The sequence below is a fragment of the Salmo salar genome, chromosome 27, assembly GCF_965601325.2.
Source record: "Salmo salar chromosome 27, fSalSal1, whole genome shotgun sequence".
NCBI lineage: Eukaryota > Metazoa > Chordata > Actinopteri > Salmoniformes > Salmonidae > Salmo > Salmo salar.
This window is the reverse complement of record NC_138317.1, coordinates 1,703,940-1,721,751: the sequence shown is the minus strand read 5'-3', so window position 1 is coordinate 1,721,751 and position 17,812 is coordinate 1,703,940. Positions and strand designations below refer to the sequence as shown.

The following is a 17,812-nucleotide window of genomic DNA, read 5'->3' as shown; positions in this document are numbered from 1 at the left end:
ATATGTTGTGTATATATATGTATGTGTATATATATATATATATATGTATATATATATATATATATATGTATGTGTATATATATATATATATATATATACACTGCTCAAAAAAATAAAGGGAACACTTAAACAACACAATGTAACTCCAAGTCAATCACACTTCTGTGAAATCAAACTGTCCACTTAGGAAGCAACACTGATTGACAATAAATGTCACATGCTGTTGTGCAAATGGAATAGACAACAGGTGGAAATTATAGGCAATTAGCAAGACACCTCCAATAAAGGAGTGGTTCGGCAGGTGGTGACCACAGCCCACTTCTCAGTTCTTATGCTTCCTGGCTGATGTTTTGGTCACTTTTGAATGCTGGCGATACTTTCACTCTAGAGGTAGCATTAGACGGAGTCTACAACCCACACAAGTGGCTCAGGTAGTGCAGATCATCCAGGATGGCACATCAATGCGAGCTGTGGCAAGAAGGTTTGCTGTATCTGTCAGCGTAGTGTCCAGAGCATGGAGGCGCTACCAGGAGACAGGCCAGTACATCAGGAGACGTGGAGGAGGCCGTAGGAGGGCAACAACCCAGCAGTAGGACCGCTACCTCCGCCTTTGTGCAAGGAGGAGCAGGAGGAGCACTGCCAGAGCCCTGCAAAATGACCTCCAGCAGGCCACAAATGTGCATGTGTCTGCTCAAACGGTCAGAAACAGACTCCATGAGGGTGGTATGAGGGCCCGGCATCCACAGGTGGGGGTTGTGCTTACAGCCCAACACCGTGCAGGACATTTGGCATTTGCCAGAGAACACCAAGATTGGCAAATTCGCCACTGGCGCCCTGTGCTCTTCACAGATGAAGCAGGTTCACACTGAGCACATGTGACAGAGTCTGGAGACGCCGTGGAGAACGTTCTGCTGCCTGCAACATCCTCCAGCATGACCGGTTTGGCGGTGGGTAAGTCATGGTGTGGGGTGGCATTTCTTTGGGGGGCCGCACAGCCCTCCATGTGCTCGCCAGAGGTAGCCTGACTGCCATTAGGTACCGAGATGAGATCCTCAGACCCCTTGTGAGACCATATGCTGGTGCGGTTGGCCCTGGGTTCCTCCTAATGCAAGACAATGCTAGACCTCATGTGGCTGGAGTGTGTCAGCAGTTCCTGCAAGAGGAAGGCATTGATGCTATGGACTGGCCCGCCCGTTCCCCAGACCTGAATCCAATTGAGCACATCTGGGACATCATGTCTCGCTCCATCCACCAACGCCACGTTGCACCACAGACTGTCCAGGAGTTTCCGGATGCTTTAGTCCAAGTCTGGGAGGAGATCCCTCAGGAGACCATCCGGGAGACCATCCGCCACCTCATCAGAAGCATGCCCAGGCATTGTAGGGAGGTCATACAGGCACGTGGAGGCCACACACACTACTGAGCCTCATTTTGACTTGTTTTAAGGACATTACATCAAAGTTGGATCAGCCTGTAGTGTGGTTTTCCACTTTAATTTTGAGTGTGACTCCAAATCCAGACCTCCATGGGTTGATAAATTGGATTTCCATTGATTATTTTTGTGTGATTTTGTTGTCAGCACATTCAACTATGTCAAGAAAAAAGTATTTAATAAGATTATTTCATTCATTCAGATCTAGGATGTGTTATTTTGGTGTTCCCTTTATTTTTTTGAGCAGTATATATATATATATATATATATATATATATATATATATATATATATATATATATATATATATAGCCAGCTCCTAGCGTTGATACTGATATCTGTTGGTTCGTTGTGATTTGATGCCTGACATACACTAGATAAAACCGATGGTAACAAAGCACTCTGGTTACAGTGACAGTCCCAGTTCCATCATTACTTTATTGCTTGAGGCATAACCGCATTTGAGACTGTTTTATGTGTGCGTTATTGTCTCTCAACTTTTCCCAAGCGGTATCTAGAATTGGGAATTTGGGCAATATATGGTCTGACTTCATATAAGAAGGAGTGAGCTCATTTTCAAGTTGGTGCTCAATTGACGTCTTTTAAAATAGTTGATGGGTGTGTTTTCTAGTTAACCCTAGGGAGAGACAATCAAGACAGAGCAGTTACTCACACACTGGGGGAGTTTTCAGCACCCAGTTCTGTAGCCTATTTAACCAGGATACCTCCACTTCAGGGTCCATAGGTCACATTCCTGTGTTTGCAGTGCACCTTACACACAGGCATGCAGTTGCTTGATAACAATAAGATGTCTCTGATTTCATCTACTTGTTTTTGTCTGAAATTAGATGGAGGTTGGGCCTTGGTGGTATGTTTTTTTTCTTCCCAATTTTGTGATATCCAATTGATAGTTACAGTCTTGTCCCATCGCTGCAACTCCCGTACGGACTCGGGAGAGGCGAAGATCGAGAGACATGCGTCCTCCAAAACACGGCCCTGCCAAGCCGCTCTGCTTCTTGACCCACTGCTTGCTTAACCTGTGAGCCAGCCGCACCAATGTGTCGGAGGAAACACCGTACAACTTGCGACCGAAGTCAGCTTGCATGCGCCCGGTCGCTAGAGCACAATGGGACAAGGCCATCCCGGCTGGCCAAACCCTCCCCTAACCCGGACGACGCTGGGCCGATTGTACGCCGCCTCATGGGTCTCCCGGTCGTGGCTGGCTGCGACACAGCCTGGGATTGAACCCGGGTCTGTAGTGACGCCTCTAGCACTGAATGCAGTGCCTTAGACCGCTGCGTCACTCGGTAGGCCCCCATTGATGGTATAATTTCAAAGGAGGTAGTTTAACGCACTATCATTACACCCTGCATGCATATGACTTCTGATGATTATAGTGTGTCCCCCAAATGGCACCCTATTCCCCCTTTTGGACCCTGGTCAAAAGTAGTGAACTACATAGGGATTATGGTTCCATTTGCGACGTAACCAATGTGTGGTATTTTCCTATACCGTTAGTACCGATTTTGCTGTCTAGTTTAAGAGCTCTTGTTTTGTGAAACAAAATATATTTTTCTGTTACAGTTATGGGCCTTCTTACAAACCAAGCATATTTAATGTGAAAACCGTCCCTCTGTCTATTGTAGATATAAGTTGTCTAGTAGCTTTGTGCATGTAGTCTTTGTACTTTTATCTTTCTTTGTTTGTCAAAATAAAGCTTATTTAAAGTAGTTGAAAAAAAGTTGTTCCCTCCTTTTTCTGTCCCACGTTAGATATCTGAAGAGAAATCAAAAAAAGCATTATTGTAATAAACACTTTATTATGGAGGGCGATAAGTGCCAATTCAAAATTGCAATGCTTAGATTCTCAATTGAAATGCGTTTATTTTCATATCAGTGTTCATGATTCTTGCCACAATGAAATTTCAATGTTAAAGTAAAATGAAAATAGCTGCTTGAAAATTGGAAACGGTAAACAGAAAATGATTAAGGGAAAATTGAAAGTGCAAAGTGAAATGGAAAGTAGCTGTTTTCATTTTCCAACTGCCCAATTTAGCATTTTCGCTTTTTATTTTCAAAGTGCATGCAAATTCCTTCCTGGAGGTGTGAACCAGGAGAGCAACAAGACATCCTAGCCATGTGACACACTCTGTGCATTGACTTTAGACTAGCGTAACTGACAGGGTTCGAACCTGGTGTCCTGTACACCAGAAGAACATCATAGGCTGCTAAGCCAAAGCCTTAGAAATGTAGCTTGGGGAGCCAATGCAATTTTTCTGGTCTCAGGCAAAGTTACTTTTCACATGTGCGAGGTCATTTTGTCATGGCTAATGCTGTTCTTTTCACTAAAACATAAAATCAATACTGCCAAATTAATTGTTTTTAGGAATTTTAAATTCTCCTTGACTGTCTAGCTTTTATTTTGGTGATTGTTAGTTCTCAAAGATTATATTATCACACCTATAATATACACAGTTCCGGCCAATTATGAGCGCACCCTTGCACTTCTCAAATAATCAAACACCTTGGTAGTAGATTTTCAACATTGCAGAACCCATTTTATTTTTTTCAACTTAAGTTTAAAAAATTTTTATAAAGACAAATGACATGGACAAAATTATATGTACCCTGGAGCTAGTACAGCACAGCCTTCGGCCAAGAACACTCCAAACAATAGCTTCTTGTAGGCATCAATGAGCTTGCTGCACCTTTAAATGGCAATTTGGCCCAATCTTCAGCAGCAAACTGTTCTAATTCTTCAATGTTTGAGGCGTGCTGTCCACTATACGGCTATTTGGTCATTGGTAAACATAGGAAGACACCACTGCTGAAGGAGACTAGAAAACCTGAATGAACTTGTCAAAAACCCACCCAAACAACCCTAAATCCCAGGGGAAATGTTGTGGACCAATGTTTGAGCTATTTGGCAGTATAGATCAGCGCTGTGTTTACCGACAACCAAACAAAGCATTCAAGGAAAAGAACACCATCCTAACAATCAAAAATCGGGGAGGTTTAAAAATTCTGTGTGGTTACTTTACTGCCTCTGGTACTGGGGGCCTTGAACGTCTTCAAGGCATCATGAAATCAGCAGATTATCAGGTGTTTGAGTCCAATGTTCAACCCTGGTTCCAAAGAAATGGGTGTCCGTTGAAGGCTATAGGTCTTCCAGCAGTACAACGACCCCAAACACACATCAAAAAGCACCTTGGGATGGTTCAAGAAGAAACACTGGACTGTTCTGGAGTGGCCAGCAAAGAGTCCAGATCTGAATCACATCCATAACCTATGGCGAGAGATGAAGAGCAATTGGTGGAGGGCACCCCTCAAACAATGAGGAAGAGGTCAAAGGATGGTGAATTGTAACTCAGGTGGTTTAGTTACCAGGCATGATGAGTAGGCCTAACCTTGCCTGAGATCTGAAGAGTTGCATTGGCTCCCTGAATCAGTGCCTAGGCTTCAGCTTAGCAGGCCTATGCTTTTCTGGTGCGCAGGAGACCTGGGTTCTCACCCTGTGTGTTGGTTAATCTAGTTTAAAATCAATGTACAGAGAGCCCACATGGGGGTGTGGTGTTGCTCTCCTGGTTCACACCTCCAAGAAGCACTTTGAAAATGAAAATTGAAAAAGAGAAAATTATTAATTGGGTAGTTGTAAAATGAAAACAGACACTTTCAATTTGCCTTTGTTTACCATTTGGCTTTTTCTATTTAGAATTTGTTTACCATTTTCACTTTAGAATTGAGGCATGAATCATATACATTTTATTTTCATATCAGAGTATCTATTTTAACATTTAAGCTCTGCAGTTTCTAACTGGCAATGATCATCCTTTATACTGATCACCATCCATACCTTGTAAGTACTGTTCCTTGAATAAATGCAGTGGACCAAGTTGCTCCCCAACTTGCTAATGGCATCTAGTGGAAAAATCAACACACTGACGGAGAGTTTAATTTGGCTCCATTCCATGTTTTAATCTCAACACACGATCACATAACTACACAGTTCAGATTCTACACGGAGGAAAAATAAAAATAAAAAAAATAAAAAAGCTGTTGAAATGCATATAAATATATTTTCTTCATCTATACAAACAATCAACACATACATGTGAAGTTTACAATTCAAGTGTAGGGGAAATTAACAGTTGTAATGCATAACTGTTGTACAATGGTCTTTGTCCTTAGTGTACGTGTCAGCACCAATACATTGAAGTACCATAGACTCATAGTAGATTCCTGGGATAAAGACCCTGATATGACGATAAGGACTCTATTAAAATGCTTTGTATTATGGGACAATTTCTCCTTATGGCCAATGGAAATAAAAACGTACATGCAATGCGATCTTCTGCAAGCTTTAGTATATACACTACATGCTTGATCTGTTACTATGTTTTTGGTAGTCCATAGCAAAGCTGGGGTCAATTCCATCACAATTCCAATTATTGCTATTGAATAAAATTCCTATGGATTCAACAAGCAGGAATTGCAATCGGACTGACCCAACAGTCACCTCTCACAGGGTGCTCTCCAGTGTGTTGTAGTTGTCCTTGAAGCTCTTGAGCTCCAGGAAGTGCTTTGGCCTCTTGCTGCGCTGGCTGGTGGAGGGCAGGTAGGTAACTTGGATGGTGGAGGGGGTGCTGCGGGCTGGGGAGCCTGTCAGGTCCTTGGCTGCAGACTGGTGATACTGGTCCAGACTGGTGGTGCTGGAGTAGGCTTTCACACTGAGGGGAGAAGAGAGAGGGTAGTGTCAAACTCAAATTAAATGGCATGATAACATGACAGTGAAAATTTCTGTGACATGAGGAGTTGAGGACCAAAGACATCTCTTCCTACTGATATTTATTTGTTGAGCAAACATTACTTTTTGTAATAATACTTACACATCAGCCAGTTCATTCAGAGCATCCTGGTATTTCATATATTCCGCTTCCCCAAATACCTAAAACACAGAAAGTTACTTCCACTGACGAACACTGTCAACACGAAAACAGTCAATTCACAAATCACACACACAAACACTTACCCCTGTGCCATGGCGTGCACTGTCATATCCCTCCAACAGGTTGTCAATGAGGGTGCTACGGCTGCTCTTGATCAGAGAGTGGGAGTTACGCAGATCCAGCAGCCAGTTGCGGAAACGGCGTCCTGTGATGGCGTTCGGATTGCGGCCCATCTCCTGCAGCGGGATCCCTGGGGTTGGAGAGAGGACAGATAATTATAAGAAAGAGGAGAACGTATGCCAATTGGAATGTACAGCCATGCTTTAAACCATTGATTTTAAGATACCTCTACTATCGGCTCTTACCCGAGTCCCGAATGGCATCTAGAGCCTTCATCCTGTACAGGTAGTTATAGCAACCTGAGAATATCATGGAGGTCATTAATGATACTATTACAGTACTATAAAAACACAACATCTTGTCCACTATAGAGAACAAATTTGTTGCATGTATACATTTGAATGGTGACTTACTGAACTGTGTCCCGTGCTTCAGCCTATCATCCTCCTCAGAGAGCAGACGCGGCTCGAAGCGGATTTCCTGAACCTTGGACAGGCGCGCTTCAATCTCTTCCCGCAAACCCTGAGGAAACACCAACTATCAACATACAAAGATAACAAATACTATGGTATTAATCTATTTGATTGATTGCAGCATAGAGTAGGATAATAGTAAATGAGAGAGATGACCGAGAGGCTTGTCTCTATTGACAGCTGAGGGTCTTGCCTTGGGTGCGTTGTGTCCAATAGGGGCATGGGGTCCTCTGCGGGACCTCATAGCGAAACGCATGATCTGCCTCTTGACGAAGATAAATAGCAATACAAACACCTGTGCAAAGAAACTATCCAAGTCAGAATGTAAAGAATATAAGCAATATTAGTATAGGTTACTTTTAAAAGGCACAATCCATACCAGTTTGTGCTAATTATAAGTCATTTTAAGTAGTGAAATATACCTCGATTGTCTAAGGCAGTGCTCTCCAACCTTGTTCCTTGAGAGCTACGTCCTGAAGGTAGCTCTCCATGAACAGGATTGGAGACCCCTGGTCTAAGGCATGTGACATGCAACAATTTATCACAAAGAAGCTGTAACATTAACGTTAGATAGCTAACTGTTGTTAGCCTATTCATCAGGGGCTATTTGTATACATAGCTTAGCTGGCTGGCTAGCGGTACATCTCTCACGGATTGCACCCAATGATGTGTATACATAGCTAAGTCATTAATTGCGCCTAGTAATGCATTTAAAATATCACTTACCAGGCTGCCATATGCCATAACTAGCACTACATTCACACCGGACAAAGGTGACTCGGCCATTCTGAAATGTCCTTCTTCACAGGTTTCTTGGGTTTGCTACATTACCCAGATATACTTTTGAGGAGATGGAAAACTCAAAATAAATCGTGTTAACGCCCAGGCGTCGTCAATGGGCCGCGCAGTGCATTCCGGGCGATTCTGGGACAAGGAGAGCTCTCTTGCAAGGCGTGAATGGGAGCGCTAGCTACAACAATTTCGTGAACAAGAAGTACAACTTTACAAATATTTTCAGAAATGTGAGATAATTAACGTTCTCTGTAATATCTTATAGTTTGGAATCATGCCATTACGTACTTTCGAGGAAAATAGCAGGCTTATCGACTCATACCCTGACTTTGAGAAGGGATTGAGCGACGCAGCATGACAACGTGAACACGATTGGTCGACAGTCTGCTGGGTGGGGCGTTATACGTAGGTCCATTTATTGCTGATGGGATTCCTATCTCCTCCTTTATCTAATATTTCTGCGTTAGATACTAGATCTAAAGGTTGGCTGGGTAGATCCCAGGAGATAGTGAATCAAACATTGAGCCAATGTGTGAGTGATATTCCAACGAAACAGTGTATTGATTTTGAGTCAAGCTAGTTACACATTCAATCAAATAACAAATGTGAAGAAGACACATAGCTAGCTAGCATTGTGTACAAATAGATGTTCTTCTTCAATGCGGTTGAAAAAAAAATAGGTTTTAAAATTAACCTTTATTTTAACTAGGCAAGTCAGTTAAGAGCAAATTCTTATTTACAATGACGGCCTACCCCGGCCAAAGTCGGACGACGCTGGGCCAATTGTGCGCCGCCATAATGGACTCCCAATCACAGCCGGATGTGATACGCCTGGATTCAAACCAGGGACTGTAGTGACGCCTCTTGCCTTAGACCACTCCGCCACATGGGAGCCCACTCGGGTTTAATGGTGGTTGGCATCCAATAAATGTTGCATTACCACCACCAACTAGACTGGCGTATAACACCCTTATACTTTGCATGAAAATAATAATCAAAAAATATTTTTTACCAATCATCTAACCCTACACTCATTAAAAACCCACCACCCTGGGCCTCCCAAGAGGCGCAGCGCTCTTAGGCACTGCATTGCAGTGCTTGCGGCGTCACTACAAACCCGGGCTCGATCCCGGGCTGTGACACAGCCGGCTGTGTCAGGTGACCCATGAAGCGCTGCACAATTGGCCAAGTGTCGTCTGTGTTAGGGGAGGTTTTGACACCCAGGATTTCCTTGTCCCATCGCGCTCCAGTGACATCTGTGGCGTGCCGGGTGCCTGCACACTGACTTCGGTCACCAGTTGTACAGTATTTCATCTGACACATTGGTGCGGCTGGCTTCCGGGATAAGCGTGCAGTGTGGCTTGGCAGGGTTGTGTTTCGAAGGACGCATGGCTCTCGACCTTGTTTGGTAAAAGTACCAAACAACAAAACAAAAAAAGCACCACCCTACTCCACTAAATCTATCTAATCGTACCTCAGGCCAACAGCCTGAAAGGACAGGACACTACCACTTAATACACCCTGTAACTCCTCTGACGTCAAATCTCGTACATCCTAATAGTTCTCTGCAGCTGCTACCGCAACCTCAATTTTCTGCGACTAACGTCCCATCCCTGTAGTATAGTTTATAATCATTGCTATAAACTCAAAAGATCCAATCTTACTGAAGCATACAGTATATCACTTGTTGGCCTATCCCTCTGTACTGGTACAGATCTACTATTTACACTACTCCTAACTGATATATCCTAACATCACTTTGTCGGGCAAAGACTCAACATCAAAACTCAAAAGAACAGACAACGACTTCTGTTTCTCCACTCACGCCACCCTGTCTGTTGCACCAAACGATGAGCATCACGAACACTAGGAATCTTCCCCTTCAGTTGGTCCTCTTTCATATTTACCGCTACCCCAGTAATCAGTCCTTTCAATGGCACCCTTTTCTTGAGCACAAAACAATTCACATCTCTTGTCCCCAGTCGTTTGATACGGAGCACCTGCTCCCTCTGACCAACAGAAACACAAACAATTATCACAAGGCCACTTCGGGTCATAGTAATAGGGAAGTAGTTTGGGGGTGAGGTGCTACGTGGGGAGTTTTTGCCTGCGCTGCATTCGGCTATATAGGTCTGCTAATACAGGACTATTGGGGGGCGGCAGGTAGCCTTGTGGGTAGGAGCGTTGGGCCAGTAATCGAAAGGTTGCTGGATTGAATCCCCGAGCTGACAAGGTAAAAATCTGTCGTTCTGCCACTGAGCAAGGCAGTTAACCCACTGTTCCCCGGGCGCCGTGGATGTCGATTAAGGCAGCCCTCCGTACCTCTCTAATTCAGAGGGGTTGGGATAAATGTGGAAGACACATTTCAGTTGAATCCATTCAGTTGTACAATTCCCCTTTCCTTTCTTTAAAAGCCCAAAATACAGTTGAAGTCGGAAGTTTACATACACCTTAGCCAAATACATTTAAACTCAGTTTTTCACAAGTCCTGACATTTAATCCTAGTAAAAATTCCCTGTCTTAGGTCAGTTAGGATCATCACTTTATTTTAAGAATGCAAAATGTCAGAATAATAGTAGAGAGAATGATTTATTTCAGCTTTTATTTCTTTCATCACATTCCCAGTGGGTCAGAAGTTTGCATACACTCAATTAGTATTTGGTAGCATTGCCTTTAAATTGTTTAACTTGGGTCCCGCTCAGCCCAGTCAAAACTGTTCGCTGCTCTGGCACCCCAATGGTGGAACAAGCTCCCTCACGACGCCAGGACAGCGGAGTCAATCACCACCTTCCGGAGACACCTGAAACCCCACCTCTTTAAGGAATACCTGGGATAGGATAAAGTAATCCTTCTAACCCCCCCCTTAAAAGATTTAGATGCACTATTGTAAAGTGGTTGTTCCACTGGATATTATAAGGTGAATGCACCAATTTGTAAGTCGCTCTGGATAAGAGCGTCTGCTAAATGTCTTAAATGGGTCAAACGTTTCAGGTAGCCTTTCCACAAGCTTCCCACAATAAGTCGGGTGAATTTTGGCCCATTCCTCCTGACAGAGCTGGTGTAACTGAGTCAGGTTTGTAGCCCTTCTTGCTCGCACACGCTTTTTCAGTTCTGTACACACATTTTTCAAAAGGATTGAGGTCAGATTGAGGTCAGGGCTTTGTGATGGCCACTCCAATACCTTGACTTTGTTGTCCTTAAGTCTTTTTGCCACAACTTTGGAAGTATGCTTGGGGTCATTGTCCATTTGGAATACCCATTTGTGACCAAGCTTTAACTTCCTGACTGATGTCTTGAGATGTTGCTTCAATATATCCACATAATTTTCCTCCCTCATGATGCCATCTTTTTTGTCAAGTGCACCAGTCCCTCCTGCAGCAAACCACCCCCACAACATGATGCTGCCACCCCCGTGCTTCACGGTTGGGATGGTGTTCTTCGGCTTGCAAGCCTCCCCCTTTTTCCTCCAAACATGACGATGATCATTATGGCCAAACAGTTCCATTTTTGTTTCATCAGACCAGAGGACATTTCTCCAAAAAGTACAATCTTTGTCCCCATGTGCAGTTGCAAACCATAGTCTGGCTTTTTTATGGTGGTTTTGGAGCAGTGGCTTCTTCCTTGCTGAGCGGCCTTTCAGGTTATGTCGATATAGGACTCTTTTTACTGTGGATACAGATACTTTTGTATCTGTTTCCTCCAGCATCTTCACCAGGTCCTTTGCTGTTGTTCTGGGATTGATTTGCACTTTTCGCACCAAAGTACCTTCATCTCTAGGAGACAGAACGCGTCTCCTTTTTCTGAGGTCTTGGCTGATTACTTTTGATTTTCCCATGATGTCAAGCAAAGAGGCACTGAGTTTGAAGGTAGGCCTTGAAATACATCCACAGGTACACCTCCAATTGACTCAAATGATGTCAATTAGCCAATCAGAAGCTTCTAAAGCCATGACATAATTTTCTGGAATTTTCCAAGCTGTTTAAAAGCGCAGTCAACTTCGTGTATGTAAACTTCTGACCCACTGGAATTGTGATACAGTGAATTTATAAGTGAAATAATCTGTCTGTAAACAATTTTTGGAAAAATGACTTGTGTCATGTAGAACGTAGATATCCTAACCGACTTGCCAAAACTATAGTTTGTTAAGAAGAAATGTGTGGAGTGGTTGAAAAACGAGTTTTAATGACTCCAACCTAAGTGTATGAAAACTTCTGACTTCAACTGTACATATTTTTATTTTTTTCAGATTTACCAGGGGGTGCGGCAGCATCCTCAGCACCCCTACTTTCCACGACTATGCTTTGGGTTACCTTCACCGATTCCACAGCACTTAACTACGTTTTCACCCACCCTGAAACCAGAAATGAATCAGCCAAAAGGCAAGGGTTTTAGAGGTGGGGTGTCCTCCCCCAGAATTTGTTTGGGTGTCTAAAGCTAATTTTCAGAAATTTTACTGATTCCAATATGGCATCTCTATTTAGAACAAAAAGTAAGCAAAAATGTCCACAGTCATCAAGCTAGGTAAAATATCATTATTAAATATGTTTAAGTGATTCATCAGACTGAACTAGATCAAAGGTAATTCAATAATAAATATTATGTTGCACCTTTATAGAGTAGCCTAACAAATGAACAACTCTTGAAAAAATACAAAGACTTTTGATTGTCTTTTCCAAAACATCCTCTATATCAAATTTCAGCCAGACCGACTAGCCAGCCCGAGCCGCCTGCACGCCCGACCCCACCAGTCTAGTCAATAATTCAACTCTCTCCAAACACAATTTCTTTCCCAGTTCACACCTTAAATGTGTTTCATTCCCAAGGGAAAGATTTTGAAAAAAAACAACAAAAAACTCTACACCTAGAAACAACAAATCCTCCATATAATTAATCTCATAGGACTAATAGTACTGTAGAGCTCTTTTTACTTGTACACAATATAGCTGGGTAGCCCCGTCCTGACCCTAGGGGTCCACCACCCTGCAGTGCTCCAACCCAACACGCCCCACTCAGCTTTAGGATCTTAGTGAAACATTAATTATTGGTTTTGGGTGTGTTAGGCTGTTAAATGCTTGGTTACACAGTTTCTTCAAATAACAGTCTCCAGTATCAACATTTCAAAGCAAACGTTAGCCTTGTGAAGTCTCTCCCACTCTGTCTGCTGGGATTTCCTGTTTGGTCGTCTGCTTGTTGCAGGAGGAGAGTGGACAGAGCTTGGAGGATCGTCAGCTGATGTGGCGCACCTGGGCAGGTTTGGCTTGCAGGCTATAAAGGGTGGCCACATCAGCCAACACTCTCTCTCTTCCCTGACTGGCAGGCTTGCTCCCATCTCTTTTAGTTTTTTTTTGGTCCGTTTCCACCATACAACACCCACACACTGCATACCCTACTGATCATATAGACATCCACAGCTTATGTTACATTTTTGTATTTATTATTTAGTTTAATAAATGCATTCATTTTTACATTGAAGTCGTGTGGTCTCCCTTTGTGAGCCAGGTTGTTGTGAGCCAGGTCGTAACACTGTGGGGGCCAGTCCAATTGGCGACTTTGGTTATATGGTAGGTTGTTACTTGTAAATTTGGCTAATTTAATTGGGTTGGCATTTGGTTTGGACCCTGTTTTGTGTAGGGGTAGTAAATGGGGCCAAATTGGGTTCAGCTGTGTTACTGCAGTTTTTAGAATGCAATGTGGTACTATTTGTTTGGCAGTCTGTTAAACGAAGTTTGGGCGTGTCACTGATTTGTCAGGATTTTTCCTTAATTGTGTAAACTTTAGGGGTTTTGGTGGATGCTGGAAGGGAAGCAGCTCTTATCCCCAGTGTTTGTCTACAAAGCCATTTGTTTTTCTATTTCCATTGGGGTTTTAGGTGCTGGTACATGTGTTACATTGCTTTGGTAAGGATGTCCACTTCAGTTGGTAGGAACCACATATCCCCTTGTAGGTTTCAGGAACTGATCTCCTTTTAAGATCAAGTCATTTTGAAAGACATTATGAAGGCCAGTCTAAAAGTCAATAATTTAGTACCAGTGTGATGCAACTTTTATATTAGTGAGCAAAAGGTGAACTCCTAGTGTGGCTGCAGTTCTCAGATGAGTGTCTTGATCTGTAAAAGCTTTTTTTTATGGATCCTGGTAGTCATACTGAAATTGCTCGTAAAGAGTACGTCTCCCCTCGCCCAAAGTTTAAGGCTGAGAGCAGATCAATGTTCTAACGTTGATTGTGCCGTACGAGAGGGAAATTATCTGTACAGAGTTTAACTACTGTCAAGGTAAGGGACATTAGAAAAAATAAATATCCTGTCCTCAAAGCAAAACATTCTGGTGGCAATGCAAAAGTACAGTTTTCTGGCCTAACTATGTCACTTTATCCAAGTACTATATTTGAGCTTGAGAAGCATGCAGAACCTTCTGGAAAAGCCAGTGCTTCTGACTATGCTGCATACATTTCTGAGGATTCCATCTCCCTGGTAGAATGTGATGAGAAACTGCCTGTCAAAATCTTGAGACGCATGCTCTGAGGAATGATTTGTTTGTGAATCTGTATTGCCGTTCTCTTGAGTCAGATGCAGGTGATTCTATACTAATTCCTGGGATGGGGTTTGTTTTTCCTGTTCCTGTGCATACATTGCAACTTGACTCAGATCCTGTGAAAGGAAAGGTTGGTGTCCCCTCATCTACCAGTTGAGGGTATTGATCTTAGTCTAGGTAACCAGCTAGTTGGTGTACAGGTCTGGGCTCGGGTGCCGCCAGCTTGGGTGGTTATACAGCAAACTCCTGTTATCCCTGCTCCTGAGTTAGAGAACTCTCCAAACAGTCCAGTTATCTATCCAGCTTGTGAGGTGTCAGTAACTGAACAAAATTCTGTCTGTTATAGATCCACTTGACTCGCCTTTGCCTCAGCTTCTCGTGGTGATTTGAAGGAACATCAGGATGACCCCTCTTTGAAGGAGCTATTTAAGTGTTCCCAGCTGATGGGATGGAAAGCTCTGCACAGGGTTATTCGCTTCAGAACAGTATGCTAGCTAGAAGGTGGGTGCTTCATGGGGAAAACTTTGTAGGTGATCCCACCATGCAGTGCCCTCTAAGTTTTGCCAGACAATGCTTCAAATCTCCCATGCTAATGTTGCTGGACATCTGGGATTTAGGAAAATAACTGTATTTTGCGTTACTTTTTCTGTCCAAGGTTTAAATATGACATCTCTGCTTACGTTAAAACATGTCACACATGCGAGTTGACTGGTAAGCCAAATTAGTCAATTAAACCTGCTACTCTGTATCCTATTCCTGCCGTTGGTCAGCCTTTTGAACATTTGGTCATTAACTGTTGGTCCTTTGCCCTGCTCTGTCTGGCAGTAGCTATTTGCTTAGTGATGTGCCTTGCAACCAGGTACCCTGCTGCTTATCTGCTACGCACTTACTACCAAGTCTGTTGTGAAGGTTTTATCTCAGTTCATCTGTATTTGGTATTCATTCAGAGTGACAAAGGCTCTAATTTTACCTCTCACATGTTTGCACAAGTGCTACAGCAGCTTTGTGTCAAGCGTAACAGTTCTCTGCCTATCATGCACAGTCTCAGGGTGCATTAGGTTTTCATCAAACCCTGAAGTCTCTCCTGTGCATACCATACAGAGCTATATTGTGATTGGGAAGGTTTGCCATGGTTACTGTTGGCAGCTAGAGAAGTTGTCCAGGAGAGTATAAGATTTAGTCTGACTGATCTGGTTTTTGGAAATTCAGTGTGTGACCCTCTGGCTGTGTTGCAGGACAGGTGGGGAACAGAGCCACCACTAAATGTACTCTTATGTCAGTGGTTTAGACTGGTAATAGACTGTTCTCTGCTGGTGAAATGGCAAAAGAGAAACTAAAGTGCACAAGTAAAGATGAAGCATATTTGACTGTTGGTCTGAACGTAGACAATTTAGCCCTGGTTTCCAGGTTTTAGCTGTTACCTATTGTAGATTATCCTTTTCAGGTGACGTTTACTGGTCCTTCCATGGTGGTGCGCAAAGTGTCTGAACAGAACTGATTGCAGCTCCTGATGCTGTTTTGCAAGGCTGTTTGAGACATTCAGGTTGGGGAATTTGCATGCTCTGCGGCATTTGGATGATGGTAAACGTACTGAGTTGGTTGAACTCATTGAAAGTTATTCTGTGCCGTTTTCTGATATGCCCTCTCGTACTCATCTCATTGACCATGATGTTGGAGATGCTCAACCAATAAGGCATCGCTTCTACCATGTTTCTCCTGACAAGCACAAGTACTTGACTTCTGTGTTTAAGTGCATGTTGGGTAACAATATTACTGAACATTCTTCTTGTTCCAGTTGGGCTTCACCTTGTCTGTTAGTCAAGAAGCCTGCATCTTTTAGGCCATGCACAGACTATTGTAAAGTTAACATTCCGAAGCCTGATTCCTTTCCTCTTCCTCGTATTGAGGATTGTGTTGATCAAGTGGGTTCTGCACAATTTGTGAGCAAGTTCGATCTTCTAAAAGGGTACTGGCAGGTCCCCTAGTTTCCGAGAGCAAGCAAGATGTATGCTTTCATCACAACAATCTGTGAAAATATAACCCTAAAATGTTTCAACCAGTCAAATCATGTTTGTATTTATTCCTCAGAGGTCCTAGAATGTAACCAGACTTCACTATATCATTAGGAGTGTAGTATATCCTATAGGACACCAAATTTGGTCAGAGAGGGACGCCTTCATGGCACGCCGATGACGCGGGCGGTCTAAACTTGACTAACTTTGTCAAATAAGCACCAATCGGGGTCAAACAAAGCTAGCTAGATAGCCAATGAGATGGGCTTTACGGGAGTAAAGGAAACCCTGTATCTGTCGCAAAATGTTGCTGCTAACCTTGTGCGACAGCAAGCCTTTTCCTTTTGAACAAAAATGATAAGAATATGGATAGTTATGAAAACTGGGTGTTTTGCAAATGTTGAATTTATAATATGGCTACTAATACTGGAAAAGCTAAATCAAAGTCTAAGTATACAGATTTGACGATATTCTTGCAGAAAAATGTAATGTGAACGTTAATGTCTCTTTCACGATTTGCCTAAATGTACCTGGGTGACGTCACACTAAATGTCATGCAGTTTGCTCATCTTTCAAGTTATCAGCCTGAAACATTGCACATGCACTGATGCCATCTTGTGGACACCATCAGAATTACAACCAGAGTGATGGCTAGATTTGGGACCTTACTATTGCATTTCAAAGATGGTAGAAAAAGATAACTTTTTATTTTCTTTCTACCAGATCTATTGTGATATATTCTCCTACATTCAATTTACATTTCCACAAACTTCAATGTCTCCTTTCAAATGGTACCAAGAATATGCATATCATTGCTTCAGGGCCTGAGCTACAGGCAGTTCATTTGGGTATGTCATTTTAGGCAAAAATTTGAAAAAAAGGGGACTATCCCTATTAAGGCTTAGGTGCAGTATATTTGATTGGACAGATGTCAAGTTGCATTCGAGAATGTGAAGACACTTGTGTTCTGCCCCAGTGCTTGTTGCCACTCGTTTGAATGATCCGTTCATACTCTATGTACAGTACAAGTCAAAAGTTTGGACACCTACTCATTCAAGGGTTTTTATTTTTACTATTTTCAACATTGTAGAATTATAGTAAAGACCAGCTATGAAATAACACATATGGAATCATGTAGTAAACAAAAAAGTGTTAAATAAATCAGGTTTGCGCACACTTGCAAAGTGTGCAAAGCTGTCAAGGCAAAGGGTGGCTACTTTGAAGAATGTAAAATATATTTTGCTTTAACACTTTTGGTTACCACATGGTTCCATATCTGTTATTTCATGGTTTTGATGTCTCTGCTGTTATACAATGTAGAAAATAGTAAAAATAAAGAAACCCTTGAATGAGTAGGTGTCAACTCTTTACTGGTACTGTATATTCTTAGCCTTATAGTGATCCTGCTAAACACCCAATCAATAAGACAAATCGGACAATCTAGGATAGGAAATCACTATAAATATTTTAGTTTATCTATTTTATTGCAGTTCTTAGAGGTGGATGAC

The 17,812-nt window shown here is 42.6% G+C and overlaps 1 protein-coding gene across 1 annotated transcript; it reads right to left on the bottom strand.

The window, feature by feature from the left end:
- Window positions 1–5,380: 5,380 nt before the first annotated feature.
- Window positions 5,381–7,956, bottom strand: ltap1 (lipid transport auxiliary protein 1). The gene is made up of 7 exons (XM_045709735.2): window positions 7,697–7,956; window positions 7,164–7,265; window positions 6,911–7,019; window positions 6,743–6,796; window positions 6,461–6,627; window positions 6,318–6,376; window positions 5,381–6,158 (listed from the first exon to the last, which is right to left on the bottom strand). Exons 1-7 carry the CDS (start codon window positions 7,754–7,756, stop codon window positions 5,951–5,953), a joined length of 759 nt encoding a protein of 252 aa, XP_045565691.1. The 5' UTR covers window positions 7,757–7,956; the 3' UTR covers window positions 5,381–5,950.
- Between the last annotated feature and the right edge of the window lie 9,856 nt (window positions 7,957–17,812).

What these genes read in the sequence shown, in the direction of transcription:
- ltap1 (XM_045709735.2), bottom strand. Translation starts at nt 7,756, where the DNA reads ATGGCCGAGTCACCTTTGTCCGGTGTGAATGTAGTGCTAGTTATGGCA. An exon ending in AGATGCCATTCGGGACTCGG is followed by an intron (nt 6,628 to 6,742) that starts GTAAGAGCCGAT and finishes CTCCAACCCCAG; the next exon opens with GGATCCCGCTGCAGGAGATG. An exon ending in GTGCACGCCATGGCACAGGG is followed by an intron (nt 6,377 to 6,460) that starts GTAAGTGTTTGT and finishes TCTGTGTTTTAG; the next exon opens with GTATTTGGGGAAGCGGAATA.